The 17,637-nt window shown below is 42.0% G+C and overlaps 1 protein-coding gene across 5 annotated transcripts; it reads right to left on the bottom strand.

Annotated features, from left to right (window-relative positions):
* Window positions 1–285: 285 nt before the first annotated feature.
* On the bottom strand, window positions 286–16,550 carry anapc5 (anaphase promoting complex subunit 5). 5 transcript variants are annotated; one of them, XM_061766438.1, is made up of 17 exons: window positions 16,033–16,536; window positions 15,869–15,948; window positions 13,995–14,104; window positions 13,661–13,904; window positions 13,506–13,572; window positions 13,324–13,425; window positions 13,061–13,251; window positions 12,904–12,985; window positions 12,709–12,801; window positions 9,097–9,278; window positions 2,921–3,056; window positions 2,755–2,829; window positions 2,558–2,679; window positions 2,380–2,487; window positions 2,045–2,192; window positions 1,805–1,967; window positions 286–1,157 (listed from the first exon to the last, which is right to left on the bottom strand). In XM_061766438.1, the coding sequence occupies exons 1-17, from the start codon at window positions 16,228–16,230 to the stop codon at window positions 934–936; spliced, it is 2,325 nt and encodes a 774-aa protein (XP_061622422.1). In that variant the 5' UTR covers window positions 16,231–16,536; the 3' UTR covers window positions 286–933. The 5 variants fall into 5 exon arrangements, with proteins under 5 accessions (XP_061622422.1, XP_061622423.1, XP_061622421.1 ...); XM_061766439.1 differs by having other exon boundaries at window positions 286–1,154; window positions 16,033–16,531; XM_061766437.1 differs by having other exon boundaries at window positions 2,558–2,829; window positions 13,673–13,904; window positions 16,033–16,550.
* Between the last annotated feature and the right edge of the window lie 1,087 nt (window positions 16,551–17,637).

Raw genomic sequence — 17,637 nt, 5'->3', positions numbered from 1 at the left:
TCCCAGAAAAAGTTTGTCCATCCCCAAGGTGTTTGATGAGGTTAAGGTGAGGGCTCATGAGTAGTTCCGCTTCAAACTCAACCAAGCATCCCTTGATGTTGCATCTCAAGGGGTTTATCCCATGTAAATTAAGAATTTTCACTTTTATGGACTTTGATTTGTGCACTGTGCCACAGTCAAACAGGAGCAAAATGGGGCATGCCCCAAATTGTTCCCACGACATTGGAAGAATTTTTCAAAATTGAGAAGGTGAAGTAATTAGGGTGAATTAATGGTCTTGTCCAACCTGATTGATAAAATGTTTTTATAATTGTACGTTAAGACCTTTCAGTGGTTCCCAAAATCTTACAGACCAAATGAATAAAAACTAAGTACTGTCAAATCATTTACCGTACATTTTTGGGGGAACATCCTGTCAAAGAACATAGATGTTATCAGTCTTCACACAGCGTGCCAAAGCAAAGTCCCAATTTCCTCCTGTGGATACATCATCAGCATTCCCCCTGGTGAACTGTGAATAATCCAGGCCAGTGAAAGTGCAAGATTTGCTCCATTTATCAAGAAGCAGCAGCTAAAATCACAGGTGAATGATAGCTTCTGATAAATCTTTGCCATATCTAGCAGTGTCTGACAAACTTGGGCTGCTGTTGTGGCGCAAACAATGAAACCATGTTACGTTGAGCAACGTGCTGCCATTCAATAGTATACTAGAATACAGGTTGCTGCACAAAACTCAAGAGTGTATGTATTTGGTGTATGGCATAAACCTAATACAGGACCACAACAGAATGTGATTCATATTCACCTCTACAGCAGTCAGTATAAATAAACTTACAAAAGATGGGGCTGAGAGCAGAACCAAGCAGAACAGGGCCTTACCGCCATCTAGCGGCCACCTCAGGCTTCCTCTCAAAAGTCAAAATGTCAAAGAGTTTAGAGGCGCATAGAGAGTGGCGGTGCCGGTGATTGCAGCTCCTGGTCCAACAGGCGAAAAAGCAGGGCACTTTTGTTTCGTTGCGGTATTTGTCCCAGAGAATGGTAGAGCTGAGCCTGCAGGTAGTGGACCTCTCGGAGGTGCAGCTTGCAATTCAGCTTTGTGAAATAAGCTGCAGCCTCATGTAACATGTCCACCGCCAAAACCGCAACATGTGAATCTGCTGGGGAAAGTCAGTTGTTTATGGAAAGCTACTTGAGCATTTATTTGATATCAAGCTTAAGGTCCATGTACTACTATGCTCTTTATCCTCACTAGTAAGACAATTCGGCACAGTTGTAGAAAGATTGTATTAAGTTTTTTTTGACTACTGAAACTTTTGGCTGACTAGTAGGCAATTAAATCTTAATAGTAAACTACTGTGCTGAACTAATAACACTTGTAGGCACATGTCACACCTTATGATCCTTGATCTCCAGCTTAATGTCCATGTACTAGGATGCTCTATATTCTCACTAGTAGACTAATTTAGGCATACTTGTCGGACAATTTTATGTTACTAGAGGCAAAACTGTGCACTAGTTGGTATTTTTGCAGTACTAGTAATATCAGTGAAGTGCTAGATTTGAAAAAGTACAATTTTATGTCAACAGTAGTACTAGTGTCACGTAGTTGTCAACAACTGCACAGTTTTCTCACACTAGTAACAAGTACTTGTCCTATTAGTATACCAAAGTTGTCCTACTAGTGAGGACAGGTGTACTAGTACTTCGTCCATAAGCTGGATATCAAGGATATAAAAAAAAAAAACATATTTCAATAGCCACTGTGTGTGAGGCTGAAGAGCTACTCTGACGTAGGAATGTTTACCTGGTTGCCCTTGTCTATTTGGCCGAAATTCAGAAACAGCCATCTGACAGCGGGCTGCCAGCAGCAAGGCACGGCCTTTGTCCACCAGCGCTCCATGAGCCAGAACAGGCTCAATGGCTTCATGCAAGACAAGAAGAGCCTGCTCAGGTACGCCCAACATCAACTGTGTAGAGAGGGAAAAAAAACTAAATGCTGTAGCCTGCCATGACTAGAATTTATGGCAAATGGGTTTGGACTGACCTGTGTGAAGGTCAGGTGAAGGAGGGTCTCTGAGGCCAGCGACTGCAGGTGGTGCTGTCGGGCCAGAGCCAAGGCTTGGAAGAGGAGAGGAAGGGCTGTGGAGAAGCCAGACGACTCCCAGTGCAGCTCAGCCGTGGAAAGCAGAACTCTGCGTGAGACAAAACACCTGCTGATTCCTCCAAGAAAAGTATCTCAACGTTTCTAATAATAAGAAATGTTAGTCACATTCTGTTTAATTTTGCATGGGGTTAGAGTTAGGGAGTTCACTCCTCTGTCAATGACAGTAATAGGGATGATGATGATAATAATAAAAAAATACAGCAGTGTCCATCCACCTGATGATAGTCTCTGTACATTTGGTCTTCTCGCAGTGCACCTGCAGTCGCTGCAAGATGCTGTACGCCTCAGTGGTTCGATTGAGAACTTTTAAAACTTGGACTTTCCTGGCAACAACAAATAGAGTCTCAGCTCCAATTGGGAGGAATAACTTTTGGGTGTGTGCTTTCATATTACCTGTAGAGACCCTCTGTTTTGTTGAAAGCAGAAATAGAAGTGACTAGCTGCTCTGCTAAATTGTATTTTGCCTCAATCATGTGCCTCTCAAACTGGATTTTTAGATCACACAGCATCCAGAGCTGAATTGGAAAGATAAAACAAGGTGAATATGGACATGATATATGGAGAAATAATTTGTGTGTGAGACGACACACCTTGGCATGCTGTGTGTGAGCAGGAAACTGATCTTTCAGATGCTGGAGGATGTCTGAAACTGCACCGTACAGGGCCTGGAGCACAAGAACCGCTGCGTCTATTACCTTCTCTCCAAGCATATCAGATACCAAATAGCGGGGCATAAATCATGTGTACAAGACCTACCTGCTCAGCATGCAACTCAGCCAGATGGCAAAGAGCCACAGCGAAGGCCTCCGTGTTGTTCTGCTGGACCCCATAATTGACCGGTTCCAAGCTGCTCATGTGGAGAAGCAGTTGGGCCTGCTGCAGAGCCATGGTGCTGCGCATATCAACACGATTGGCTTCATTCACTAACCATGCGCACGCACAGATTTGCGCTTAAATCGTACATACGCATGCTTGACGCACAAGCCTGTGATTTGTCAATGTGTCGTTCTTGTTCGTACTATCCGAACAAATTTAGAGCATCCTCAGATCATGCGTACACACAATGCAGGATCAGCCATTTTAAATACATAGAAACATCTTTTACCAAAGATGCACAGCGTATTGGAACAAATGCCATTCATCCATCCATCCATTTTCTGAGCCGCTTCTCCTCACTAGGGTCGCGGGCGTGCTGGAGCCTATCCCAGCTGTCATCGGGCAGGAGGCGGGGTACACCCTGAACTGGTTGCCAGCCAATCGCAGGGCACATAGAAACAAACAACCATTCGCACTCACAGTCACACCTACGGGCAATTTAGAGTCTCCAATTAATGCATGTTTTTGGGATGTGGGAGGAAACCGGAGTGCCCGGAGAAAACCCACGCAGACACGGGGAGAACATGCAAACTCCACACAGGCGGGGCCGGGAATTGAACCCGGGTCCTGAGAACTGTGAGGCTGACGCTCTAACCAGTCGGCCACCGTGCCGCCACAAATGCCATTCATAAAATCAACAATAATAATAATAACTTTGCCGATAATAAACTCAAATCAGAAATTTGCTTAAATCAGGGCTTCTCAACTGGTGGGTTGGGACCCAAAAGAGGGGAGCGGAACCATTTTGGGTGAGTCGCGGACAGCTAGAAAAAAAAATTACATCTATTCCCATTCAGATTTTTCCACTACGGTACAGAGGCGTACCAAGTTTCTACACGGAACATAGTAGGAAAGCGACAACATACGTTACTTCTTTGTTTTCTACCACTAGTTTACTCTGTAAACATATACAGTGCAGCTCAGCCTTTGGTTGCCGGATATGTCAAGCAACACGCCTTTGGTGGTACAGCAACTCATTTGAAATGACATTTAAAAGTATAATATATTGTACATGTGTGCTCAGACTATTTTTCAACAAAACAATTCTTAATTGTTCTTAACTTCCATGAAGGTTGGTCCTCACTTGGCAACAATAGGAAAATGTGCATCCCAGTGTGACAACAGGTGAGAACCACTGTCCTAAATAACAATTAAAAGGCACTTCTCATCACTTTTACCCTCGTCCCGTTCAAGCACATGTACAATAGGTTATGTGCATTTTGCGTGCCCCTCGCTCAACATGCCAGTGTGCGCAACCAATGTTGACACTCAACAATGGAGTGCAATCAGACCGGTTGCATTTCCTAGTTTTTTTTCAAGGCTTCAGTATTCTCTTTCTAATCCCGACAATAATCTGATGCATTTATTTGTCCGTTATTCTGCATATGCAGATGTGATATAAATTGATCAATTCACAGTCCACAGACCGCCACCGCTGTGGTTGAATTTAATTGTGACATACTCCGGTCAGTATATTTGCTGGAGTATTTTCTTTTGATTCCAACAGTAATTTAATAAATTTCATCAACTACAAATGCCTCTTTGCTGTGCTAGAATTATTTCCTTACTATGTATATTAACCACGTATGAACTGTTTGCTCATTCTCAGCTCTTGAATTGTTTTTGTATTGGTTGTTTTGAGCCACATTCTCTAACTGAACTTTGGAATGAAGTAAAAATGATTAACATGACCCTCATATGTTGTCGGTTTCTGTGTTTATCAAGCTTTTTCCCGATGATACCAACGTTTTGCAAATAGGATAAAGATTAAGAAAGTTATTAAAGTTGTGGATCAGCCGTCTCATGAAAAAACCCTCCGCATATTGGCTAAGATGAGTCAGACGGATGTCCTTTCATAGGGCAATAGGAGCACGGTTTATGCAGATTGCAGGTCACAGAAACAAGCCCGTCATTTTGAATGAACATACATACAGAGGTACGAAGAAAATCGGCCGGTACGCACGTGTCATGAATCTGACGGTGTGTATATGCTCAACTCGCAGAGTGAGAACATTTCTATGCACTTATTAGTAAATGAGGTCCCATGGGAGTAAAACAATTCATCTGTATATAGATTGTAATGTAATGGAGTTAAATCATCATTACTTAAGTAACAGTGGGGAAAACAAGCATTTGGACAGCCACGGATTGTGCAAGTTGTCCCACTTAATAAAATGAGAGAGGTCTGTAATTGTCATCATAGGTACACTACATCTGTGAGAGACAGAATGTGGAGAGAGTGAGAGAGAGAGAGAGAGAGAGAGAGAGAAAAAGAAAATTAAAAATCTAGGAAATCACATTGTAGGATTTTGAAATAATTTATTTGTATATTCTTGCGGAAAATAAATATTTGGACACCAGTCCTGCCCACCATTATTTGCACCCATGAAGTACTAAATGTAGACTGAAGAAAATGAATCCAGTGAAACAACATTTTTCTATAGAGAATGTGTGTTGGATACAAAAGTGCAAATGATAGACAACACTTTATGGACAGATGAAACAAAAATGAGAGCTTTTGGGCAATGCACACAAACAGTATGTTTACACACGGCGCAATGAAGCCTTTAAAGGTCAGAAGACAAAGATTTAAATTTTTTTCTTGTTAACTCTAGAAGCCCTTTACAAACCACATCTGCCATTTCAAAGTGATTATATGGCAGATATACAGCATTTAAATTGATATGATGCAGAATGCGCCTTCTGCTTTTTGCATCCCGCTCCTTCCGGTCTTCGTCTCTTTCCGGGGCTGTGACGTCACATAAGCCAAACATCCTGTTCATCCGGCGTTGTGTGCTATTGTTCCATGGTGTTGTTCCCATCCTTGTATATTTGCTGTCGTATGATTTAACGATGTAACAATGGTTTATTGTGTGGCATTTGGTTGTACAAATGGTTCAGGCAGCGGCAAGTTTTTTATTTTTTTGGCTTTCCAAGTGAAAAAGGAATACGTGACCAGTGGATAGGCAAAGTCAATCGACAAGGGAACAAATGTGCTCAGCTATGGGTGCCTAGCAAGCATTCCATTGGATACAGAGGCAGATGCTGAAACCAGCTGCGGTGCCAACTATTTTTCCTACGGCCATCGGGACCTCCACCGCCAGCAAGATAACTAAATCTCGCAGCAGCGAAGCGGCGCAGACCAGAGGTCAGCATTTCCTTGTATATACCTACGACTATTATGGTTACTGTGCACTGGGGAGTAGGAAAAAAAAAGATCCGCACAGTACTGTTCGGTACTGTCGTCTGTACTTTTGCCTATATAACAAGCCAACAGACTCACGGCAAAGACTTTGTGTGCGGCGTGTTATAACGCAACTCGAGCGAGGACCACACAATATCTAGGAATACTGCATCCCATGTAAAAGCTTGTGCCGTGTCACTGAAACATATATGAAAATATAATACGCATCGTCGTGCTAAAAAATATTGGCATCCCTGGGGTGGCATTCTTTCAAGCCATGTGTATAAAAAGACATGCTTTTGACATACCGTCACATCGAGCCAGTGGCCACTCTTTTTCTGTTGTACAGCTGCTACTTGGCTGCTCGTCGTCGTCACTGTCTGATCGGCTCAAACATGTACGCTTTGACGATGCCAAGTTCAGTTGGGTGATCCTGTACGTCGAAATCCTCCACCTCCACATATTCCAACACGTTGCTCACCATTGCGTATAGTGTGTAGCGCACTCTGTTTGTCAATTGCAACGTCACTTCTGGTAGCCCTTGCGGTGGACAGAGTAACCACACCCCTGTATCTTGAGTTGTTCGGGGAGGACTCAATATGCGTCATAAAAACCCTTTAGCTAAACTATGGTTGAAAACTTGCTGGAAATTCCGTGCATGTATTACATAACAAACAATGCAAATATGAATTTTGACAGACCCCATAACATCTTTGTCATCTGACCTTTAAGGAAAAGAACACCCTGCCAACAGTCAAGCATGGTGGAGGATCCATAATGCTGTGGGGCTGCTTTTTTACATATGGTACTGGAGGCCTTGACTGTATCACAGGTATCATGAAATCAGAAAGGATCAAGAGTTTTTAGAGCGAAATGTCTTACCCATGGTAAGAAAACCTTGGTTAAAGGGGAAGATGATCATGAATCCTCCAGCAAGACAAAGACCCAAAGATCATATCTAAAAGCACACAAGAATGGTTGAAAAGGGAAAAAAAATGGGACTGTTTTAAAATGGCCAGCAATGCGTCCTGATCTCAATCCAGTTGAAAATCTTTGGGGGAGCTGAAATCTGCCATTGGGGAAAATAACCCTGCACATGTTCAAGAGCTTGAACAAACAGCAAAGGAAGAGTAGGAAATAATACCACCTGAGAAGTACAAAACGCTTATAGATGGAAACAAGAAATGTTTGGAGGCTGTCATCAAGGGTGAGTAACCAAATATTAAGGAGGGGTGCCAATATTGTTGCGCATGCTGTTTTTTTTTTAAATGACAAACTAAGCTGAAAAAAATATATTTTTTGTTAAAATACTTTGGACCTCCAATTAAAATATCCTGATGATATACAGTTGGTACATTTCCATTTATTTCTGAAGATATTATACAAGTTATGCAAGAAATGCAGGGTTGCCAATAATGGTGAGCAGGACTGTACCCAACCAGCAATAATCCTTAAATCTTCTATTCTCCACACGTCACCTGTATTAATGGCACCAGTTTTAACTCCATGTCTGTAAAACATCTGTCCACACCGTCAAACAGTCATAATCCAACCTCTTCACTATGGCCAAAACCAGAGAGTTGTCTAAGGACACCAGGGAAAAAATTGTAGACATGCACAAGGCTTGGATGAGCTCCTCTACAGTAGGCGAGCAACTTGGTGAGAAGAGATCAACTGTTGGCGCAATTATTAAAAGATGGAGGAAGTACAAGATGACTGACAATCTCCCTCGACCTGGGGCTCAATGAAAGCTCTCACCTCGTGGAGTATCAATGTCAGCCCAAAACCACACGGGGGGACCTGGTCAATGACCTGAAGAGAGCTTGGACCACAGTCACAAAGGTGGTTAACACACTGTCTCGTCATGGATTCAAATCCTGCAGTGCTCGAAAGTTCCCCCTGCTTAAGCCAGCACGTTTAGCCCCATCTAAAGCTTACCAGTGACCGTCTGGATGAGTGAGTCATGTGGTCAGATGAGACCAAAATATAACTTTTTGGTGTAAACTCCACTTGCTGTGTTTGGAAGAAGAGGAATGATGAGCGTCATCCCAGGAACACTATACCCACTGTGAAGCTAATGCTTTGGGGCTGTTTTTCTCCAAAGCATTAGCTTTGGAGAAAAACAGCCCGGGCGACTGATCTGTATTAAGGAGAGGATTGGGGCCATTATCGGGAGATTTTGGGCAAAAACCTCCTTCCCTCCGTAAGAGCATTGAAGATGGAACGTGGTTGGGTCTTCCAGAATGACAATGACCCCAAACACACCGCCCGGGCAACTAAGGAGTGGCCTTGTAAGAAGCATTCAAGATCCTGTGTGTGGCCGAGCCTGTCTACAGACCTCAACCTAATAGAAAATCTGTGGAGGGAGTTGAAAGTCTGTGTTGGCCAGCGACAGCCCCAAAACATGACAGACCGAGATAAGCTCTGCATGGAAAAGTGGGCCAAAATACTGTACCTTCTACAGTGTGTGCAAACCTGGTGAAGAACTACAGCAAACGTTTGACCTCGGTAATTGCAAACAAAGGTCATTAGAAAGTATTGAGTTACACTTTTTGATTGTCTAAATATGTATTTTTTTCCATAATGTACAAATAAATTGTTTTAAAAAAAATCCTACAATGTGATTTCCTGAATTCCCCCCACCCCACATTCTATCCCTCACAGTTGAAGTGTACCCATGATGGAAATTACAGACCTCTCATCTTTTAAAGGGGGGAAACTTGCACAATTCGTGGCTGTCCTAATATTTTTTTCCCTGTATTTATTTGTGCACAAAAAAAATCTTAAACATTTCAAATGTGTATGAGATTTGAAGTTGCGTTGCAGAAAGCCATAGTTATTGTACCAGCCTTACAAGGTAAACAAGTCTGACCTTTTGCCATACATCCTCCATATGGATGTTGTCTGAGCCAAGCTGATCTCGATCAGCTCCGAGAGGCTGTGCTTCCAGTGCAAGATGTCAGTGTCCTTCAGTGCATCCATCAGCTTGTGCGCTGTTTTACCCTGCGTTGTGCCCTGCTGGACCAAAGACTGGATGCCGAGCGATGCCAGGTACTGTAACGGAGAGAGGAGTTCATCAGTACTTCAGCCTGAACAGTGGACAGCCTTGCAAAAACCTCATAGTTCAGACTATAAGGTGCAAAATCTTTCCTCCAACTGCAACCCCTCCAGTTTAAACAACGATGCAATTTTATTTAAGGATTTTCCCAAGCCCACAAGTGTCACGTTCATCTATTCTTAACTTCCCTTTAACTCATCAAAATTGCGTTTACTGTTCATGAATATGCCCTGCGATTGGTTGCCAACCAGTTCAGGGTGTACCCCGCCTCCTGCCCGATGATAGCTGGGATAGGCTCCAGCACGCCCGTGACCCTAGTGAGGAGAAGCGGCTCAGAAAACGGATGGATGGATGGATGTTCATGAATATTTTCATGAGCTCCATGTTGAAGTTTTAACAAATTAAAATTAACTCTCCACATACTGAAGAGTCCAGGTAGGTATTCAGATCTGCTCTGCTAAAGTGCACACCCTCATCATGCCGAAACACAACATCATGCCTATTATGCAGCCTTCAAGTTATTTTCGCTTCGCTTGTGCTTATTTCCCACAGTAAAGTTGGCAGTTTTTATTTTGTCTTGTACAGTATTTGTATAAGTAATATAAAGTTTATTTCACTTTTAATTTAGTGGGTGCAGTTTGTAGGCCAATGAGCTCAGACAGATTTTTATGGTACTTGTCTGACAAAATAATTTCCATGACACCTGACTGCTGTCTTTGGAACACATCTCTCGGGTAAGATGCTGAATGTGGGATTTTGTCATACACCTTTCTGTTAACTTTTAAAACCTTTTGAACATCCATCCATTTTCTTTACCGCTTATCCTCACTAGGGTCGCGGGCACCTTTTGAACAGACATTTATATAAGGATGTATTGGTTATGTTACATTCAAGTGCTGTGTTATTTGCATGTAGTTATCCCCATGTGTAGAATTGCCTATGGAAATATTTGAAACAGTAAATATACCACAGACTATTATGATCCCCCAAAATGTATCATTTCAAACTCATCTTACATTACCCCTAAAAATAAATGCCTTACAACTGCTAAAAAAAAAGCACAAAGTACGTGCGTATATATGCACATACAGTGAAGACATTTTACCTTTCCACTAACAACATGGGGTAAAATTACATCTTGCTTGACATTACAAGCACAAAGTCACAATGTGTCACATCAACATAGTTACTTGGCACTAATGTAAAACTTTCCTAATATACTGGGGGTTTTCAACAAATAACTGGGGATAGGTTTTACATAAACATGAATAGCTGAATCTGCAAATAATTAACTGCAATTACTGCAGAGACTAAATGTAAACCAGCCACAAACAGCAGCAATTTAATTCGCTTATCGTCAATGGTTTCTGCTACAATTGTTGTTTTTTACCGTCGCCCGAGCCAACAAATTTGAGATTTCTGAGGCTATTAGCGCACATACTGTACATGGTTTCTCATATTACTAATGATGGAGTAGTTATGTCTCCAAGTACTTGCCTGAAGGAACTGGTGTGGGGCAGCTTCAGGAAGTGCTGCTACATACCAATAATATGTTTCTTGGGGAGGAACCTTTTTCCTCTGTACTATGTATTAATATTGTTATTATTATTATTATTGCTAGGTTGGCATTGCAAAAGATAATCCAGGGTTCTACACTAACTTTTCCACTAGTAGGACTGGTGGAACCAACTTTATTAGTGGGTCGCAGCAGCACATGATTTGGCCGCACCCTTTTTGAGGCAGTACAGCATATCATAGTTTTGTATGAAGTAAAGATTGACAGTGACTTGAGATATGATATTTGCACAAAATATGTTACTGTGAACAGGTTTGTCTGCAACAAGCAGTAGCAGACAAAACAGGTCAATTACATTTAAAAAACAAAGGCTTTTCTTTTATTTGATCATTTGTTCAACTCAAGAGGGGCCAGTTTTTATAGTGAGGGCTCCTAACCCTCTTCTCCTGGGAAAACAACTTCATTTTGAGCATTACCACAACTGTATGATAGACGTAACTTAAAAATGACTGCATAAGTGTACCATCACAATATAAAAGTATCACTTATGATTATTCACATTATTTTGCTAATTATATACTTGCAAAACAAACCAATTTACCCATTTAAAATCATAGTCCCATACAGAACATGGATGACTCATTACTACTGCAAATATTGCACTTCATTTTAATGATAGTTTGTTTTCCTATACATTCTTCTTTAAAAGGTGTCTGGGCTTTTTAACTTTTCACATACAACATTTTCATGTTGATACTATAAACAGGGTTTAGACAGACAGACAAACTGACATACGTACATAGCTAGGTAGGTTGGTAGATACATTTGCTAGCTTCATTAAGTTTTTAAAAACTGCACGACTGGATTTGTAATAATGCCTGAAATGAAAATGACAGACAAATTAAGCAGGCAACCTTTGCATTTAGCGGTATAAAGCCACGCCCCACGCCGCACGCACACACCTACACACACCCTCGTAATTTTGAGACGATCATACAGTACGTGACGTCACTGGGAGGGAAACAACTTCTGCTTTTATTCCCGTGATAAATGTAGCAACATTGATAATGATAATGTTATGTGTAGAAAGAAAAGCTGTCAGTGACTTGCGGCTGAGTTTGCTGGCTTACCGAACTTTACAAGGTCGGTTGGGGCTAGCTAGTTTGCTCACTAGTCGTCCAGATTAATTGATGGCTCACACTTGTCATTTAAAATGAAGACGTAGCGGGCCAGCGTCAATATAGGTACAGGGTGACCGCTCCACTGGCCAGACACAATGACGTACTAGCCTGTGTGTGGCGTGCATATGTGGTGCGCTTGCATGCAAAGGTGCTGTAGATAATAGCAGTCAAGCAGCCAATTATGTTGCAGAAGGCAGCCAAACATATTGCTGCAGGTTGCTATTAACTCAAATGGAATTCATAACAATGATTGGGACGGTATCACAGCACTCCTTCGCTGGCTCTCTCTCTCGGAGAGTGTGCAGGAGGAGGAGACTGCAGTGGAAAAAAAGAGACTTTCAACCATTAAAACATGCCCTTGCGCAAATGTGACAAAATGACATTTTTAATCGGACAAGCTGAAAAAAAGGTCACACATATGCGACCAATTTGGTCGCAGTCTCGAGCCCTGCAATCTGTTCTCAATTGCCTTACCTGGATAAATAAAGGTTAAATAAATAAATAAAATTACGATTATTATTATTATATGGTCTGATTATTGGAGAGCAGTTGTATTTTCACAGTAGCTTTTACAGTACTGCTGAACAGAAAGGTGACTTATTTTAGTCATTGCCGTTTAATCAAATATTCAACTCTCATCTGCTGGCAGCTGCTAATTAAACATTAACTGTAAAATAAGTCCCCGTGACTTCATTATAACATTTTTATTTTAGGTCACGTTGCACTCACCGGCAGGCAAAAATGAACAGCCATTTTGACGGAATCCTCCGTTAAAACAGTGCTGTCGCATCCCTTCATCTGTTCCAGTGTGTAGAGCCAACTCTGATGCGGGGTACAAGGAAACAAAAGCCTAAGATGCTCATGATCAATAACTATACAAAAAAAAAAGAACACAAATGTGAGAAAATGAATAGTTTATTTTACCAAACAGTGCTGCAAGCAGACATGATCATTGGACTCCTGGGCGATGCGGATGGCCTCCTGCAGAACCAGACCAGCCTGCAGGCTGGAGGACAGAAAAGGACAAAAAGTCAGGTAGTCTAACGACCTGTCTGTTGAGTTCAACTGCTCTTGTACTCACTAGTGTCCAAAGCGACAGTGAAGGCTGGCCAAGTTTAGAGTGGCGTAGCGAAGATTTCTGCCGTAGCCTTCTTCTCCATTGCTTTTTCCGTCATTCCCAGACAAGATGAGGCGGTCGAAATAATGCAAGAGACTGTGGGCTGACAGGAAGATGTCCTGCACTCTGATGCTGTTCAGATAATTCAAGTAGTGCTGAGGAAAGAGAAAATAATGCATTTAATTAACCAATGGTTATATTGTAAAGTTGAAGGCGGAGAGTCTCACCGCCTCAGCGAAGTCTGGGTTAAACCTCAGCATGTTGTTAAGCTCCTCTTGCAGCAATGCAGGCTTCAGAGCTTTGTTCTCATCGTTCTTTAGAAGGTACGCCTGACGACACACAAATACACCAAATGTGGATCACACAAATGCAAGTTGATATGAAACAAATTGTTGAAGTTAGAACTCGCCTGTCTCGCAAGAAAGTACTCTGCTTGTTTTTGTGACAAGGGACCTCTGCTTGGAGTGTTTTCATGCCTAAAATAATAGAGTAATACAAGTGAGCAATCATCCCGATCATAACAAAATAGATTGGTACTTTAAATAAACAAAAAATAATAATTACTGAATTTCTGACTCGTCTAAAGAGTTATGCTCCTCCTCTCTGTCTAATCGGTCCCCAATTGTATCCTCAGTGTCGGTGTGATCCATATCAGATTCATCAACAGCCAGTGCCATCAAACCCACTTGGCCTTCAGTTGGCTTGGAATAGTTGCTGTGGTAGTAGTGCTGCAGGGACTTGTACAACTTGTACACCTGACTGAAGGAAAGCTTGTTGTAGGCCAGGAGCATGTGTCTCATAAAAAGACCTAAAACAGAGGAAAAGCAGAGATGAATGCTTGATTAGCTCTATTGTAACATTATTATTATTTTTTTTAAAGCTTTGCACTGCTACCCACCCACAACACTGGTTTTATACGCCTCCGAATCAAAAGCTGTGAATGGAATGGGTAGGGTGGAAAAGAAATATTCCATGTCTCTCAGCTCTCCATCTACCATTTCATGAAGCCTTTGAATGCAAAAACAATACAGAAACAATATAAGATATCCATAGATCGTGTTCTGTTAAGCGGCAACAGTACGATTTTTTCAGATACAATTTCCAAGTCCTAGTGTTTAGCACATCTACCTCACCAATGGAGAGATTCTGGGTTTGAATCTCAGGCCCTCCTGTGTGGAGTTTGCATGTTCTCCCTGTGCTGTCTTCAGCTTACTTAGTTTAACTGAGGACTATAAAATTGGCCATAGGAGTGAATGTAAGTGTGAATGGTTGCTTGTCTATATGTGCGCCACGATATTTTGGCGACCAGTCCAGGGTTTACCCTGCATCTCTTCCAAAGTCAGCTGGGAGGCTCTAGCTCACCAGTGACGTGACCCTACTGAAGACATTCTTTCCTTTACACAGATCAGTCGTCCTGGTCCCTTTGCAGAAAAAAAGCCCCAAAGCATGATGTTTCCACCTCCTTGCATCACAGTAGGTATGGTGTTCTTTGGATGCAACTCAGCATTCTTTCTCCACCAAACACGAAAAGTTGAGTTTTTACCAAAAAGTTCTATTTTGGTTTCATCTGACCATATGACATTCTCCCAATCATCCAAATGCTCTTTAGCAGACTTCAGACGGGCCTGGACATGTACTGGCTTAAACAGGGGGAAACGTCTGGCACTGCAGGATTTGAGTCCCTGGCGGCGTAGTGTGTTACTGATGGTAGCCTTTGTTACTTTGGTCCCAGCTCTCTGCAGGTCATCCACTAAGTCCACCCGTGTCATTCTGGGATTTTTGCTCACTGTTTTTGTGATCATTTTGACTCCACGGGGTGAGATCTTGCGTGGAGCCCCAGATCGAGGGAGATTACAAGTGGTCTTGTATGTCTTCCGTTTCCTAATAATTGTTGATTTCACACCAAGCTGCTTACCTATTGCAGATTCAGTCTTCCCAGCCTGGTGCAGGTCTATAATTTTGTTTCTGGTGTCCTTTGACAGCTCTTTGGTCTTCATAGTGGAGTTTGGAGTGTGACTGTTTGAGGTTGTGGACAGGTGTCTTATATACTGATAACGAGTTCAAACAGGCGCCATTAATACAGGTAACGAGTGGAGGACAGAGGAGCCTCTTAAAGAAGAAGTTACAGGCCTGTGAGAGCCCGAAATCTTGCTTGTTTATAGGTGACCAAATACTTATTTTCCCCCATAATTTGCTAGTAAATTCTTTAAAAATCTGACAATGTGATTTTCTGGATTCCCCCCCCCCCATCATTTTGTCTTTCATAGGTGAGGTATACCTATGATGAAATTTACAGGCTTCTCTCATCTTTTTAAGTGCGAGAACTTGCACAATTGGTGGCTTGACTAAATACTTTTTTGCCCCACTGTACCTTTTGTGGTACCAGGCATTAAATGGGTGGTCTAATAACTTTTTGCGTAACTGTAGATGCCACATAACGTGCAGAATGTGCAAATGTAACTGTGCAACAGTTAACACAAATTTATAGCTATAATGAGATAATGTGGTCCAATACAAGAGCTGTTTTGCAAATTATGCCTTTAATTAGTTAATAATGCTTAGTTATAATTGTTACTTTCAGAACGTAGATTTTTATTTTCTTAAAACGTTTGTTATGGTATTTGAAGTTTGCGGTATTGTTGACGTGAAATGCATCATGCAGAGAGATTTCTAATATCCATCTTACCTTTTTAGCTACATGAGGGAGGCAAAATATTCTAACTGTATAAAAAGGTTGTGCAGGTTAAGTGACATTTTTTTTTTTTGCCAAACCTGATTTTGACAGAATATGCAGTGTCAGGGCAACACTCTCCCACAGTCTTGAGGAACTGACCAAGAGACAGGTCCGAGCTCTGAAACACAGCATGCAACAAGAGCGATGAGACATCCACTCGCACTGGTGCGGAATGCAATGTGTCCACTTTATTAAAGACTACCTGCTGCAGAGGTAAGATGAGCTTGTTCAGGCGTCTTCTTTCTGGCAGCGTGATCTTCGACGATGTCATCTCGTACAGTAACGCCAATACGGATATTTTATACGGAGTCACCCAGTCTTTGATGCCGAATACATTAACGTGGACAACCCCGTTCGTCATCATCGGGTTGAAATACAAACTTTCATGAACACTCGCCATGCTTCCAAATGTTCTTGGCCGGTGTCTTTGTGAAGAAGAACGAGCACCGACGAGTCTTCAAACAGATAGCAGTGGTGGCTAGCTTGCTAGCAAGCTATCAAGGGACTTCTTCAACCTTAGCTCGTGTGTAAGGCATTACACTTTTGCAACTGATAACTTTAAAATGACGCCATTTTTTTTTCATCATTCACTTCTAATTTGTAATTTTTCGCATAGAATCTTTTTCTTCTTCTTGATTTCCGGCAGACGACCGGGCACGTTGAGTGCGTTGCTGACCCCCACTGGTTATGCGATGAACACCGAAAACCGAGCCAAACAGGTCGCTGTGCGCATGCGCATGAAATTGCCAGAAACCCGGTTCGGCAACCTTAAACCATTAAGCGGGTCACGCGGTGTGACGCTGTGATGCGCACATTCTTCGACAATAACAATGTAAAATACCATGTCGTAATACTTAATTGACACATTACCACTATAAATTATCCGAATTTTTTTATTCCAATATATATAATAATACATTCTGTATAATCAATCATTTTTTTCTCCTCCAGTAATTGCACATTGCACAGTACATTGATAATGTACACCGTGCGTACTGTATAGTTATCATACTGAATAGCTACCTTACTATATTAATCATGATCATTATCATTGTCATGGCATATTCATAACTTGTACACACATAGAAACAGACACTTATGTTGACATACAGTGGGTAGAATAAGTATGTGAACCCTTGGGAATTTCTTAAATTTCTGCATAAATTGGTCATAAAATGTAGTCTGAATAACAACAATAAACAATCTGCTGAAACTAATACACAACATTTTCATATTTTTATTGAAAATAACCAACAGGAAGCACGGTGCCCAACTGGTTAGCACATCTGCCTCACAGTTCTGAGGACCGGGTTCAAATCCGGCCCCGTCTGTGTGGAGTTTGTATGATCTCCCCATGCCTGCGTGGATTTTCTCTGGGTACTTCCACATCCCAAAAACATGCATAGCAGCTTAATTGAAGGCTCTAAATTGCCCATAGGTGTGAATCTGTGTGCGAATGATTGTTTGTTTATATGTGCCCTGCAACTGACTGGTGACCAGTTCAGGGTGAAGCTGAATCTATCGCCCAAAGATAGCTGGGATAGGCTCCAGCACTCCCGTGACCCTTGTGAGGATAAGCGCCTCAGAAAATGGATGGATAGATAACACAAACCCCTCCTGGAAGCCGTCACCTTATCGTGGTGGAGGGGTTTGTGTGTCCCAATGATCTGAGGAGCTAAGTTGTCTGGGGCTTCACGCCCCTGGTAGGGTCACCTATGGCAAACAGGTCCTAGGTGAGGGACCAGACAAAGCACTGCTCCAAAAACCCCTATGAAGAAAGAAACAAATGGATCAAGGTTTCCCTTGC

This window comes from Phyllopteryx taeniolatus, chromosome 3 (assembly GCF_024500385.1).
Source record: "Phyllopteryx taeniolatus isolate TA_2022b chromosome 3, UOR_Ptae_1.2, whole genome shotgun sequence".
Lineage (NCBI taxonomy): Eukaryota > Metazoa > Chordata > Actinopteri > Syngnathiformes > Syngnathidae > Phyllopteryx > Phyllopteryx taeniolatus.
This window is presented reverse-complemented; position numbering and strand designations above follow the sequence as displayed.

What these genes read in the sequence shown, in the direction of transcription:
- anapc5 (XM_061766435.1), bottom strand. Translation starts at nt 16,230, where the DNA reads ATGGCGAGTGTTCATGAAAGTTTGTATTTCAACCCGATGATGACGAAC. An exon ending in AGTACTTTCTTGCGAGACAG is followed by an intron (nt 13,426 to 13,505) that starts GCGAGTTCTAAC and finishes GTGTGTCGTCAG; the next exon opens with GCGTACCTTCTAAAGAACGA. An exon ending in AAATAGACAAGGGCAACCAG is followed by an intron (nt 1,158 to 1,804) that starts GTAAACATTCCT and finishes GACTTTCCCCAG; the next exon opens with CAGATTCACATGTTGCGGTT.